Raw genomic sequence first — 11685 nt, forward strand, 5'->3', positions numbered from 1 at the left:
ATTACTCAGGGGTCCTGTTGCTGCAATGCGATATGGAGCCAAAGCAGCTTAAGGACAGGAAACCCAGTTTGTCCGTACACAGTCCGTTTTGCTGGGGCAATCACGTGTCAGGAGCGGGAGGCAGCTGGCCACCTTTGCGTCCACGGGAAGCACAGCGTGGGAATGCTGGAAAGCAGTTCGCTTTCCCCTTTTTATTCAGTCTGAGACATCTGTTCATAGAATGACACCACCAACATTTGGGGTGTGAAAGCCCTGTGTACTGCCCTTGGTTAAGACTTTCCCTTTAAAGGCAGGCACAGTGGTAATCCCACACCTGTAATCCCAGCACTCGGGGCCAGAGGCAGGCAGATCTCTGTGAGTTCAAAGCCAGTCTGGTCTACAGAAAGAGTCCAGGCTGTGGAAACCCTGTCTCAAAAAACCAAAAGTAAATAAATAATAAAAATAAAAAAGACCTTCCCCTTAACTGAGGCACATCTGGGCGGGGGTGGGGTGGGGATGGCGTGGGGGACGCAGCCTTCACAGGTGTCAGGCGGGGAATGGATTGTGAAGTGGTGAGAATGAAAACTCGGTTCCAAGTTAACTTCATCTACCTGGATCAGCCGGGAATGAACCCCAGCCCTTTGCAGAAGCAGCAAGAGATCTAAACCACTCATCCGGCTTTCCAGACCAGGAACTTAACTCTGACCCATTTCTAGTTTACGGACCACGCTCATTTCAATGGCCACAACACATCTTTTTTCCTGAGACAGGGTTTCTCTGTGGAGCCCTGGTTGTCCTGGAACTCACTCTGTAGACCAGGCTGGCCTCGAACTCACAGAGATCCCAGCCTCCCAAGTGCTGGGATTGAAGACAACCCCCCCCCCCCCATCTCTGAAGGGCTTTTTCGATGGCTCCTGATGGCTCCTCGCAGGTAAGGTCAGCTGACCTCCCATCCCCAGCAGGCCTCAGGGATCCAGAATGCAGCCCTGAGCGCTTCTGGGTCAAGCTGAGTGAGTGTCGCTTCTCCATGGAGGGACTTCTCCGTGTGTTAGACACGCCCCCTTCAACCAGCAAAAACACTCCAAAGTCAGGTTAAACTCATGCTTAACTCTCAGGATCTTTAGAGGCTGGAGAGATGGCTCAGCATGGGAGAGCCATGGGGCCCACCCACACTTCTCGAGGGGACCGAGCGCACACATGGTTCCGTGTATGTGTTGTTCCTGTGAACACGACACTCACAGGCACAAGCCAATCTTTTAAAAAAGAGGGAATTCAGGGCGCCTTGTTTTTCACTATTTTTATTTTTTAAATATTAGTTAACTTTGTATCCCAACTGTAGCCTGATCCCTCATTCCCTCCCAATACCACCCTCCCTCCCGTTTTTCACTATTTTAACTTAATGAAAAAAAAAAAAAAAAAAAGAAGAAGGTATGTGTGTGTTATGCCATGGGTTTTCTAGTATGTGGGAACGTGTTTCCTTGGAAAGCGTAAACCAGTGATGGAGATGGGACCACAGGGAAAGGTCTGTGCCCCAGGAGCTGCCGAGTACCGGGCTCTCCTCCCATTAGGAGCTAGGTGCTCACAGAGGGCTGTACACCAGCTGTGGGTCTGGCTCCTTGAGTTCTTGGTGAGAGCAGGGCCGTGGACTGGGGAGGGGGGGCAGCATGGTGGTCGGTGTCAGGTTAGACCTTAGAAGGTGCTGCTGTTGCAGCGTCCACCAGCTTCCGCTGTGTCCTCAGAGCAGCAGGGGCCCGGCTCCCCCGCTGCCCCGGAAGTGCACGCGTGTGTGAGAGAATGCTGTGGCTCACTCTGGAGCTGTCCACCTCATTTATTGACAGACAACATTGCTATCTTGAGCCCATCATCCCTGGCCAGCCACACTGCAGACAGGCATGACGGCCAGCCAGCCAGGGCTAGAGGGAGCACTGCGTCTCTCAGTCACTGGGGCTGGGCTGGATGCCCATCTGAGCATGCATATCACGGACAGCGGGGTGGCCCTGGGCCTGCCCTGGGCGCAGTGTCCGTGCTGCTAGAGGACGGGCTTCTGAGTTGTCCATGTCCATCTGAGGCCCACAGGGCCACCCCAGAAGTTTGGGCTGGGTTCCGGCACGCCAGATTTCTGCTTTCCATGGGGCAGGTGCTGGCTTGGTGCGCATCACCAGTTACCAGAGACAGGGGACCCGACCCGACTGCCGTCAAGCAGGGCTCTCACAGGCCTTCCCTCAGAGCCACAGGCCCCTCCCTCTGTCCGGGGCTGTGGAAGCCAAGACGGCCTGCTGGGAGGACAGTGGGCCTTGGTGCTTCAGGGAGAGATGGGAGCGAGCCGCCGGGGCAGCTGAAGGTGGAGTAGCAATCACTGTCCTGTTTTCTCAGCATTTTTGGGGGGTGGATGAATGAGGCCTCTGGGGTGCTCCTGCCTTGGAATGAAGACTTGGATCTGTTCAGGCTTCTGAGGGTGGACCTCTTCAGGTGTTGCAAGGGCCACTGGGTGGCCCTGTTGGGCTCCGGCACCATCCTTTTGGGGGACACGGGGTCTTCTAAGAGCTCACAGCTGCTCTCGTCCAGGTACCACCAGTGCTGGAGCGGGTACACGGGGATGGGCAGCAGCGCCAGGAGACTGAGGAAGGTGACCCAGCTCAGGGTCACCTTCGGGTAAGGTTGCTTCACTTCTTGACTCTGGGAACAGGGACGGAGGGGCTCAGGGGGGGGCGCAGTGTCCCCAGGTCCCCCAGGGGAGAATATACAGGGTGAGGGCTCAGTCTGGGTGCTCTGTCTACAGGGTTCCCCAAGCCCCTGGGGGGTAGGAGGTGCAGGATGGGGGCCTGAGTCTATGTGCTTGGTTTGGGGTCCCCATGGGCAGGAGCTATACCACGCTGTTATTCCAGGTGATGTAGTAGAGGGATTCACTGTGGTAGAGATTCAGGAAGTAGATAGTGAACAGGGCTAGCAGCGTGGGCATGGTCACGTAGCTCCACAGGAAGGAGAAGGGTGCCCACACCAGGCGGCCCAGCTGGCCGAACATCTCAGCCCTGAACCTGGGGGAAGGAGGGAACTGTCAGGACATCTGGGGCCTAGACACGGGGAGACCTTCCCTCCCTGCTTCTCTCAGATGACCCTGATGCTTGGTATGGGGACCAGGCCCTCCCTGGATCTGGCCCATGTTGTCACCCCATGAGAATTGTTTAGTCCATGGGCCTGTGCCACCACCACAGCCCCTGGGCCTCCAGGGCACTGGACACTGCGTCTTCCTGTAGGAGCTGACCTGCCGTCTGTCTGAGGACCCACAGAGGCCTAGGATGGACTTGAAAGCTAAGCACCCCTCCCCCTGGGATTGGAAATCACCTCTTGGCTCCATAGACCCAAGCTAGAGAAAAGTTCTGGAACACCACGATGATGACGAGGACCATAGGGACCAGGTGCTCATCAATCAGGAACACCAAGTAGCTGCCAGGGCGGCTGGTGAAGACGAGGCTGCCCAGAAGTCCTCCCAAGCAGACAACCACTAAGGGTGGAAATGGTTTGGGCTACACTGGGGTACGGGGAGCGCGGACGGCGGACACTGGGGTGTGGTGAGCGTGGGGAGGGCTCCAGGGCAGGGCTCTGTACCTGGTACCAGCTTGGGGTACTTTGTGAAGGTGGAGATGCTGTGCTGCAGAGGAAGCATGATGCCCTGCAGGAGCGTTATCATGGTGCTCAGGCTCATGATAACCAGAGCCAGGAAGAAGATGATGGCCCAGAAGGCGGAGCCGGGAAACAGTGAGACAGCCTGAGAGAAGACCACGTATGACAGGCCGGGACCCTCCATGAACTGTGGGAGGAGAAGAGCTCTGAGACAGTGCAGAATCTGGATGGGATGGGATGGTGCAGTACTTGATTATTAAGGTCTGTCATGGACAGAAACATAGACACCCAGCATGGAAGTTGGAGGTGAAAGTGTTGAAAGGTGGCCTTCCTTGGCTGTGTGACCTGGGTGACCTCCAGTTCCTGGGTCCCCTGATGTGAGCCACGATATAGCTGTAGCACACTGGTGTAGTGGCACATTGCCCAGTGCGAGGCTGCCAGGCCAGGCCTCCCTGACACACACACACCTTCTCCTTCTGCACCAGGATGCTGCACGGCAGGGAGAAGTGGACCACCTCCTGCTGGATCTGCATGGGAAGATGGCTGATCCAGTCCAGGTACTCCAGTGGGGGTCTGTGGACGATGTCTTTGGGAGGCCAGGCAGCCTGGGACAGCACACCTTTGGCTATGAGGCTGACCAGATTGGAGACACTCCTGACAGGGTGGGAAGGAAAGAAGACAGGTGGTGAAAAGGCTGGCTCATCAGCAATCAACAGCCAAGGAGAATGAGGATCAAGTGTGGTGAGATTGTCCAAGAGGCATGCTGTTGTGGCTCTGGCAGTCCACGGTTGAGGGGCCTCACTTGTGAGGGCCTCATTTTGCTGGTTAGGACTCAGCAGGGTCCTGACATTGCACAGGGAATTGTGTGCCCATACAGAACCAACTTGCTAGCTCTCAGATCACTTCCTGTTTGTTTGTTTGTTTCAGTGGTTTTTGGTTTTTGTTTTATTTGTCTGTTGGTTTTTCAGAAGGGTTTCTCTCTGTAGCCCTGGTTGTCCTGGAACTCACTCTGTGGACCAGGCTGGCCTTGAACTCAAGAGATTAGCCTGCCTCTGCCTCTGCTTCTCTGCCTCTGTCTGCCTCTATCTCCCTCTTTGCCCCTCTGCGCCTGCCTTTGTCTCCTGAGTACTGGGATGAAAGGTGTGTGCTACCACTGCCTGGCTTTTTTTTTTTTTTTTTTAACTTAAAGAGTAAAAGAAAACAAAACAGTGGCCTAGCAGACACTGTTCTTGCAGTGTCTGTTCTGAGTTTTGTTCCCAGCAACCAGATAACAGCTCACAGAAGTCTCCAAGCCAGCTCAAGGGGCTCTAATGCCCTTCTCTGGCTTCCCTTGGCATGCGAGTGGAGCACAAAAACTCATGTAGGGCACAAATACACACAAAGATTTTTTTCCTTTCCGTGTGTGTGTGTGTGTGTGTGTGTGTGTGTGTGTGTGTTGTGTGTTTTTCGAGACAGGGTTTCACGGTGTAGCTTTAGCTGTTCTGGAACTCACTCTGTAGACCCGGCTGGCCTCAAACTCACAGAGATCTGCCTGCCTCTTCCTCCCAAGTGCTGGGATTAAAGGTGAGCTCCACCACTGCCCAGCTATAAAGAAAGATTTTCGAAGAATTGTTTTGAGACAGTGTGTCAGTATACAACCATACTGACCTGGAACTTGCTATGTTGTCCAGGCTGGCCTGGGACTCACAAAGATTTGCCTGCTTTTGCCTCCTGAGTCTGAAACTAAAGGCATGTGCCACTATGCACAACTGTTTTATTTATTTTTAAATAAACGTAATAATAGTATTTAAAGTTATATACATGTGGGTGCTTTGCCCGCATGTATGGCTGTATAGCACATACATGCCTGGTGCCTAAGGAGGCCAGTAAAGGGTGTTTGATCCCCTGATAATGGAGTCACAGAAGATTGAAGCCACTATGTGGGTTTTAGGAATTGAACCCAGGTCTTCTGACAAAGCACTTTTTTTTTTTGTTTTGTTTTGTTTTTTGTTTCTCTGTGTAGTCTCGGCTGTCCTGGACTCACTTTGTAGACCAGGCTGGCCTTGAACTCACAGAGATCACTTGCCTCTGCCTCCCTGAGTGCTGGGATTACAGGCGTGCACCACCATGCCTGGCTACAGCTGTCATTCTTAACTACTGAGCCAGTGGTTTTCAACCTGTGGATCGAAATCCCTTTGGGGGTGAAAGGACCCTTTCACACCAGTTCCCCAAGACCATCAGAAAACACAGATATTTACGTTATGATTCCTAACAGTAGTAAATTTAGTTACCAAGTAGCAACAACAATTTTATGGTTGGGGTGGGCACAACTTGAGGGACTACCAAAGTTCAAAGCATCAGAAAGGCGGAGAGCCACTGCTAACTGAGCCATTATCTCCTCTTTTTTGTTGGTGCTATTTTGTTTTTTCAAAACAAAGTTTCTCTGTGTGTGGCCCTGGCTGGCCTGAACTCACAGTGAGCTGCCCGCCTTGGCTCCTGAGGGCTGGGATTAAAATCAATTAAAACCACTGCCCCAATCACTTCTTCTTATAAAGACACTAATTGTCTCATGAGAACCTCATCCCAGAGACCTCTTCTAATTATAACTGATGCTCTCAAGCATCGGCCTCTAAACTTTGGGGAGTAAGTGCCTAGCACACGGAGCAGTGTGTGAAACTGAAACAACAGCAGTTAAGCCCTGCCCTTTTCAGTAGTGCCCAATATTCCATGAGTTGGATAGCTGTGTTGAAAATTTTTAAATGAAATCTTATGTGCTAGGATTTCAGACTGCAACTACACAGTCACCTATGAGTGAGACAAGGGTCAGTCACCATTTGGTCACTGTGAACAAAGCTGTGACTCAGAGGCTTGCCATGAAGGGGGCAGTGGGGTCCCAGCGTGGGCGTGGGTTCACCTGGAGGAGTGCTCGTCTCCAAAGGTTCTGTCCTACACACCTGGCAAAAAGCGCGTGGCTTCTCGTGGCTTCCCGGTGTGCTGACTCTCAGCTTCAGCCACCCAGCTAACAGTAACCCCGGCAGGCTCCAGGCTCGGCAGTGCGTGGCCACATGCAGCTCTCACATCAAGCTGCCGATTGTGGCGCACGCCTGTCAGCTCAGCACTCAGGAGGCCAAGACAGGGGATCACAACTTCAAGGTCAGTCTCAGCTACCTGGACAGGTCAAGGCCAGCACTGGCCCCCTCAGACCCTGCCTGAGTCTGGCCAATGATGTAGATCACCTGTCATACAAAGCCAAGTACGGCCACTGGAACCACACCAGGGAAACAACCTGATCGCACACTCGCCTCCACATGGGGCACATATGTACCAAGCCGGTAGACAGACAAAAGGTTGCTGCGGCACCAGGGGCTGCACTTATAGATGGCCGTAAACCACCACGTGGGCACTCTGCATTGAACTCAGGTCCTCTGCAAGTACAGCCAGTGTCCCTGTTTTCTTATTTTTGTTTTTTTGAGGCAGGGTTTCTCTCTGTAGCCCTGACTGTCTCAGAACTCACTCTGAAGACCAGACTAGTCTTGAACTCAGAGATCGGGCTTCCCAATGCTGGGATTAAAAGTGTGCTCCACCACTGCCTGCTGTAGCTAATGTTCTTAACCACTGAGGAAATCTCTCCAGTCCTGGCACACATCTTTAATTCCAGCACTTGGGAGGTAGAGGCAGGTGGATTATTATGAGTATGAGGCCAGCCTGGTCTACAGAGCAAGTTCCAGGACAGCTAGGGCTACACAGAGAAACCCTGTCAGAAAAGAGGAGGAGGAGGAAGAAAAAGAGAAGGAGAAAGGAAGAGGAAGGAGGGGGAAGAAGAAACAAGCAAACAAAACCCCAATGCCTGGCTACACCCACGACCAATAAGGCATAGCCCCCGGGACAAAGCTCAGACTCCAGTACTTTCTAAGACTTCCCAACTCAAACCTCCTATGCCAACAGCTGCCTCCGGAGGCTTGGCAAGCCATGACAGTAGACTTGTTGCTTAAATAGCAATTTGGAAGCGTTCCTTAACTTCATTTACATTTTCTGAGACTGTTTGCTTCCACTGGGCACTGGTGGATTCCCCGGTGGTTGTGGGCTATGAGGATAAGGGAGAGTGGGTGCCAGCGGGAGATCGGATTTGCAGGACTGTGGGGCTGAAGGACAGCTAAGGGGGTATGCCTCTGCCGCTAACTGCCAGCCTATGCCACTCACTTCTCAACACAGCTAGAGCCGCTGGTTGATGCCCAGAACCCCATCAAGAGGAAGATGATGGCTGTGCTCAGCAATGAGGTCACCAGGTTGACTATGACCACAAAGGACACCAACTTGATGTAGTTGTCACCTCTGGTCTGGTAGGAGGAAAAAGTGATGATGGTTCCCATGCCAAGGCCGAGGGAGTAGAGCACATGGCCTCCAGCCTGGCGCCACGTGTCCAGTGATGCCAAGATAGAGAGCTGTGGAAGACAGAGGCATTTGGAGCGGGTTCTCAGGTGAGGCGACCAGAGGGGTGGAGGCCGGGCAGAGGGAAAAAGACATACTGGGGGATGAAGTGGGAGGCCTTGGGGGAGGGGGTAAGGCAGAGAAGGGCTAGGGTCTGGAGCCCCATCCTCACCTCTGTGGCCACCAGGCGCCTAAGGCCAGCCATCGCGCCTTCCAGGAAGAGACTTCGGATGAAGAAGCAGAGGAGGAGGACGCAGGGGAAGAATATGGAGAAAATCAGCATCTGGCCAGGAAGTCAAGAGAAGCAGGGAGGAGGAAGACAGAGAAAACATTAGCAGGGGCTGAGAGGGTCAGTAGGAGGTGGGAGGTGGTGGGAAGGGGCAGGGGGCACAGGGAGTGAATGGGTGTCATGGGAGAGTGGTGGACAGTGCCTGCCTGAGGAATGGCACCCAAGGCTGACCTCTGACCTCCACAAGCTTGTGCATACATGCCCACCTGCATGCTCAGAGGCCATGACAGGAGCCAACAACACCCATCCCAATCCTGCACTCCCAAACACACAGCAATCATGTTCCTATCTCCAAAATCTTCTGTTTCTTTTCTTCCCTTTTACTCCGTCCTTCTACTCAGCCCTGCTAATTGGAGCACTACTAGCTCCAATTCCTCCCTGCTGTTCACCTTGTCTTTTGAGACGGGGTCTCACTGCCTGGGAGCATGCTGGTCAGACAAGTCTGACAGACTGTTGAGCTCCTGGGGTCCTCCTGTCTCCACCACCCAAGTTCTTAGATCACAAGTGTGTTATCACGTCTACTTTTTATGTGAGTGTTGGAGATTAGACTCAGGCCCACATGCTTCTAGGTCTTTCGTTTGTGTTTGAGACAGGGTTTCTCTGTGTAGCCCTGGCTGTCCTGAAACTCACTCTATAGGCCAGGGTGGCCTCCAACTCAGAGATCTGTCTGCCTCTGCCTCCCAAGCATGGGGATTAAAGGCGTGTGCCCCCAGCATCTACCTGGTCATGCTTCTGTGTCAAGCCATCTATCTCCCCAGCTCTTGATGACTAACCTGCATTGCCAACCTGACTCGATTTAGGATCTCCTAGGAGTTTGAGGCATGCCTCAGAGAATGTCTGAGAGGATTAGCCAGTCTGGAAAGACCTACCTTGAATGTACCTGTCTACACCTCTTGAGCTTAGGTAGCTGATGGAATGAAAGGGGGGAGGGGAGAAAGCCACCTGAGCATTAGCATGAGGCTGCCCTTGCTTACTGTTCTGTGGAGAGCTCAGGACATGTCAAGTCCCAACCAGATGTTTCTGGTGCCACGGGGCCACATGTTGCCAGCCTCCCCCCACCCCACACACACACAGAGTGGACAAAACACAAGCCAAAGACATCCCTTCTCCATGAAGTTGCTTCTTGTCAGGTCACAGTGATGGAAAGACTAATGAAAAGAGGCCACTTTCACACCGGGTCTAGTCCTAGTGGAGTCTATATTTGCAGGAATTATGTCAAGAATTAAGTGTGGGCTGGGCAGTGGTGGCACAGGCCTGTGATCCCAGTGCTTGAGAGAGGCAGAGACACAGGCGGATCTTTGTGAGTTCGAGGCCAGCCTGGTTTACAGAGTGAGTTCCAGGACAGCCAAAGCTACATAGAGAAACCCTGTCTTGAAAAAAAAAAAAAAAAAAGAATTAATTAAGTATGTTGTCCTCCAGGGACATGTGAGGGAGTCCATATGTTCACATGGACACAGAAACCAGAATGTGGAGGTGGAGGCAGCCACAGACACCTTGTATACTACAGATGGGACGCTAGAAAGGAAAACGGTTGAGCAGTTCGACAGGTGCATGGTGAAGCCCTGGGAGGTGAGGGCAGGGGCCCAGGGTGAGTCTAGGAGATGTGAGAGATAAGCCAAGTTTCTCATTGGTAGGACCCTTGCTGGGGACACAGTGGCTACACATGAGCCTGTCCCCTGGAGAGCTGGAGGCCTAAGGCTCGGCAGGAAGGTGGCCATTGGGACACTTACTAGCACTGAAATCCTTATCCTGGTAATCATGGTGACATAGAGGAGAATCCATGTGACAAAGAGGCACAGGGTAATGTCAAGGACCAGAACCTCAATCCCTTCTTCCAACTCCGTGGAGGTGAAGAGGGCGGTGTTGTACCAGAAATACTGGTAGGGCACTGTCCGAAGGCAGGCGAGGTCTGTGGAGGGTGGAGAAGCCCAGGTACTTACGGCCACCTCACGTGGTGGCTCCCCTGGCTCCTGCATCTTTCTCCGGCCCCTCTCCTCACCAGTCCTATTGTTGACCTTCTCAAAGCTGCAGTGTTCCCAGGATAGACGGTAATCAAACGAGTGGCCAAGGTAGAAGAGACTCCAGGACATCAAGGCGCTGTTGTACAAGCTCACCAAGATGCAAGCCTGGGGAGGACAAGGTGGCCTGAGGGGTGCCGCGGATGAGAGGGGACGGGGGGATCTGCGGCTCTGCCAGCCCCACCTACCAGTAAGCTGGAGTAGCCCACACCACTAAGACAGGGGACCAGCTGCTTCCAGGCCCGGATGTTGTCCATCCGCAGCCACTGCCCTATGATCATCTCCATGTACATGAGGGGGATCCCCAGCAGCAGCAGCAGGAGGACATACAACAGCAGAAAGCTTCCTGCAGAGATGTGGGGGCTTGCTCAGGCGGCCGGAGTCCCTCACCCTTCACACCCTTCCTCATCTCCTCCCTGTTCCCTACCTCCCATGTCCCTCCCCTAGACCCCCTCCCCTTCTATCTGACCCTAGCCTGTCAGGTCTCATCAGGACTGGCTGGATCCTCTTTCTCTGTGGCCAAGTCAGGCCACCTCGCCAGGAGAATGTGATCAAAGAGCCAGCCACTGAGTCCGTGTCAGAGACTGCCCCTGCTCTCCATACTAGCCCTGGGGAATCTTGACCCCCCAATTCCTTAACCTCGGAGTATAGCCCCTGGGCCTCACCTCCTCCGTTGCGGTGGCACAGGTATGGGAAGCGCCATATGCTGCCCAGTCCGATGGAAAAGGCCACTAGGATGAGGAGGTTCTCTGTTTTCTTGGCCTGGAAGTAGTTGGGGATCTTGGTAACACGAACCTCTTTGGTCTTGAAACCCCAGGACAGAGATGTGGGATTGATGCTCTTCTTCCTGGTTGAGGGTTCTTCCTCCATAGATTCTTCCTTCTTAGCCCTGGGAAATGCTTCAAAGGGTTGATCCATGGGCTTCTTTTCACTAGCTCAAATCCCAAAGGGGTCTTGAGTCACCAAACCAGCAGACTGTAGGGGTCAGCTTCTGTGTAGAACATCGTGAGGTGAGAACAGAAAGTGAAGGGCAGAGAGCATTTGATTTGTAACAAATCATCATGGCAGGGGACATAGCCAAGCCTGTAGATATCTGTTGCCAAACCTGATGACCTCAGTTCAATCCTCAGGACCCACATGGTGGAAGGGGAAAACCAACCCTGAAAGCTATGCTCTGACCTCCACATATGCTCAGTGGCACACACAGACATACACCACAATAAATAAATATTAAAAAAAAATAATAATACATCGGGGGCTGGAGAGATGGCTCAGATGTTAAGAGTACTGGCTGCTCTTTTATAGGTCGTGAGTTCGATTCTCAGTAACCACATGGTGGCTCACAACCATCTATAAAGAGATCTGGGTCTC

General features: G+C 53.0%; 1 protein-coding gene across 1 annotated transcript; it reads right to left on the minus strand.

Moving 5' to 3' along the window:
• Positions 1–2187: 2187 nt before the first annotated feature.
• On the minus strand, positions 2188–11232 carry LOC129681510 (orphan sodium- and chloride-dependent neurotransmitter transporter NTT5-like). The gene is made up of 11 exons (XM_055613457.1): positions 10980–11232; positions 10503–10660; positions 10296–10422; positions 10027–10205; positions 8180–8290; positions 7780–8021; positions 4068–4254; positions 3586–3787; positions 3322–3481; positions 2849–3014; positions 2188–2655 (listed from the first exon to the last, which is right to left on the minus strand). The coding sequence occupies exons 1-11, from the start codon at positions 11230–11232 to the stop codon at positions 2188–2190; spliced, it is 2253 nt and encodes a 750-aa protein (XP_055469432.1).
• Positions 11233–11685: the final 453 nt, after the last annotated feature.

The sequence above is a fragment of the Psammomys obesus genome, unplaced genomic scaffold (assembly GCF_907164565.1).
Source record: "Psammomys obesus unplaced genomic scaffold, mPsaObe1.curated_primary_1811, whole genome shotgun sequence".
NCBI lineage: Eukaryota > Metazoa > Chordata > Mammalia > Rodentia > Muridae > Psammomys > Psammomys obesus.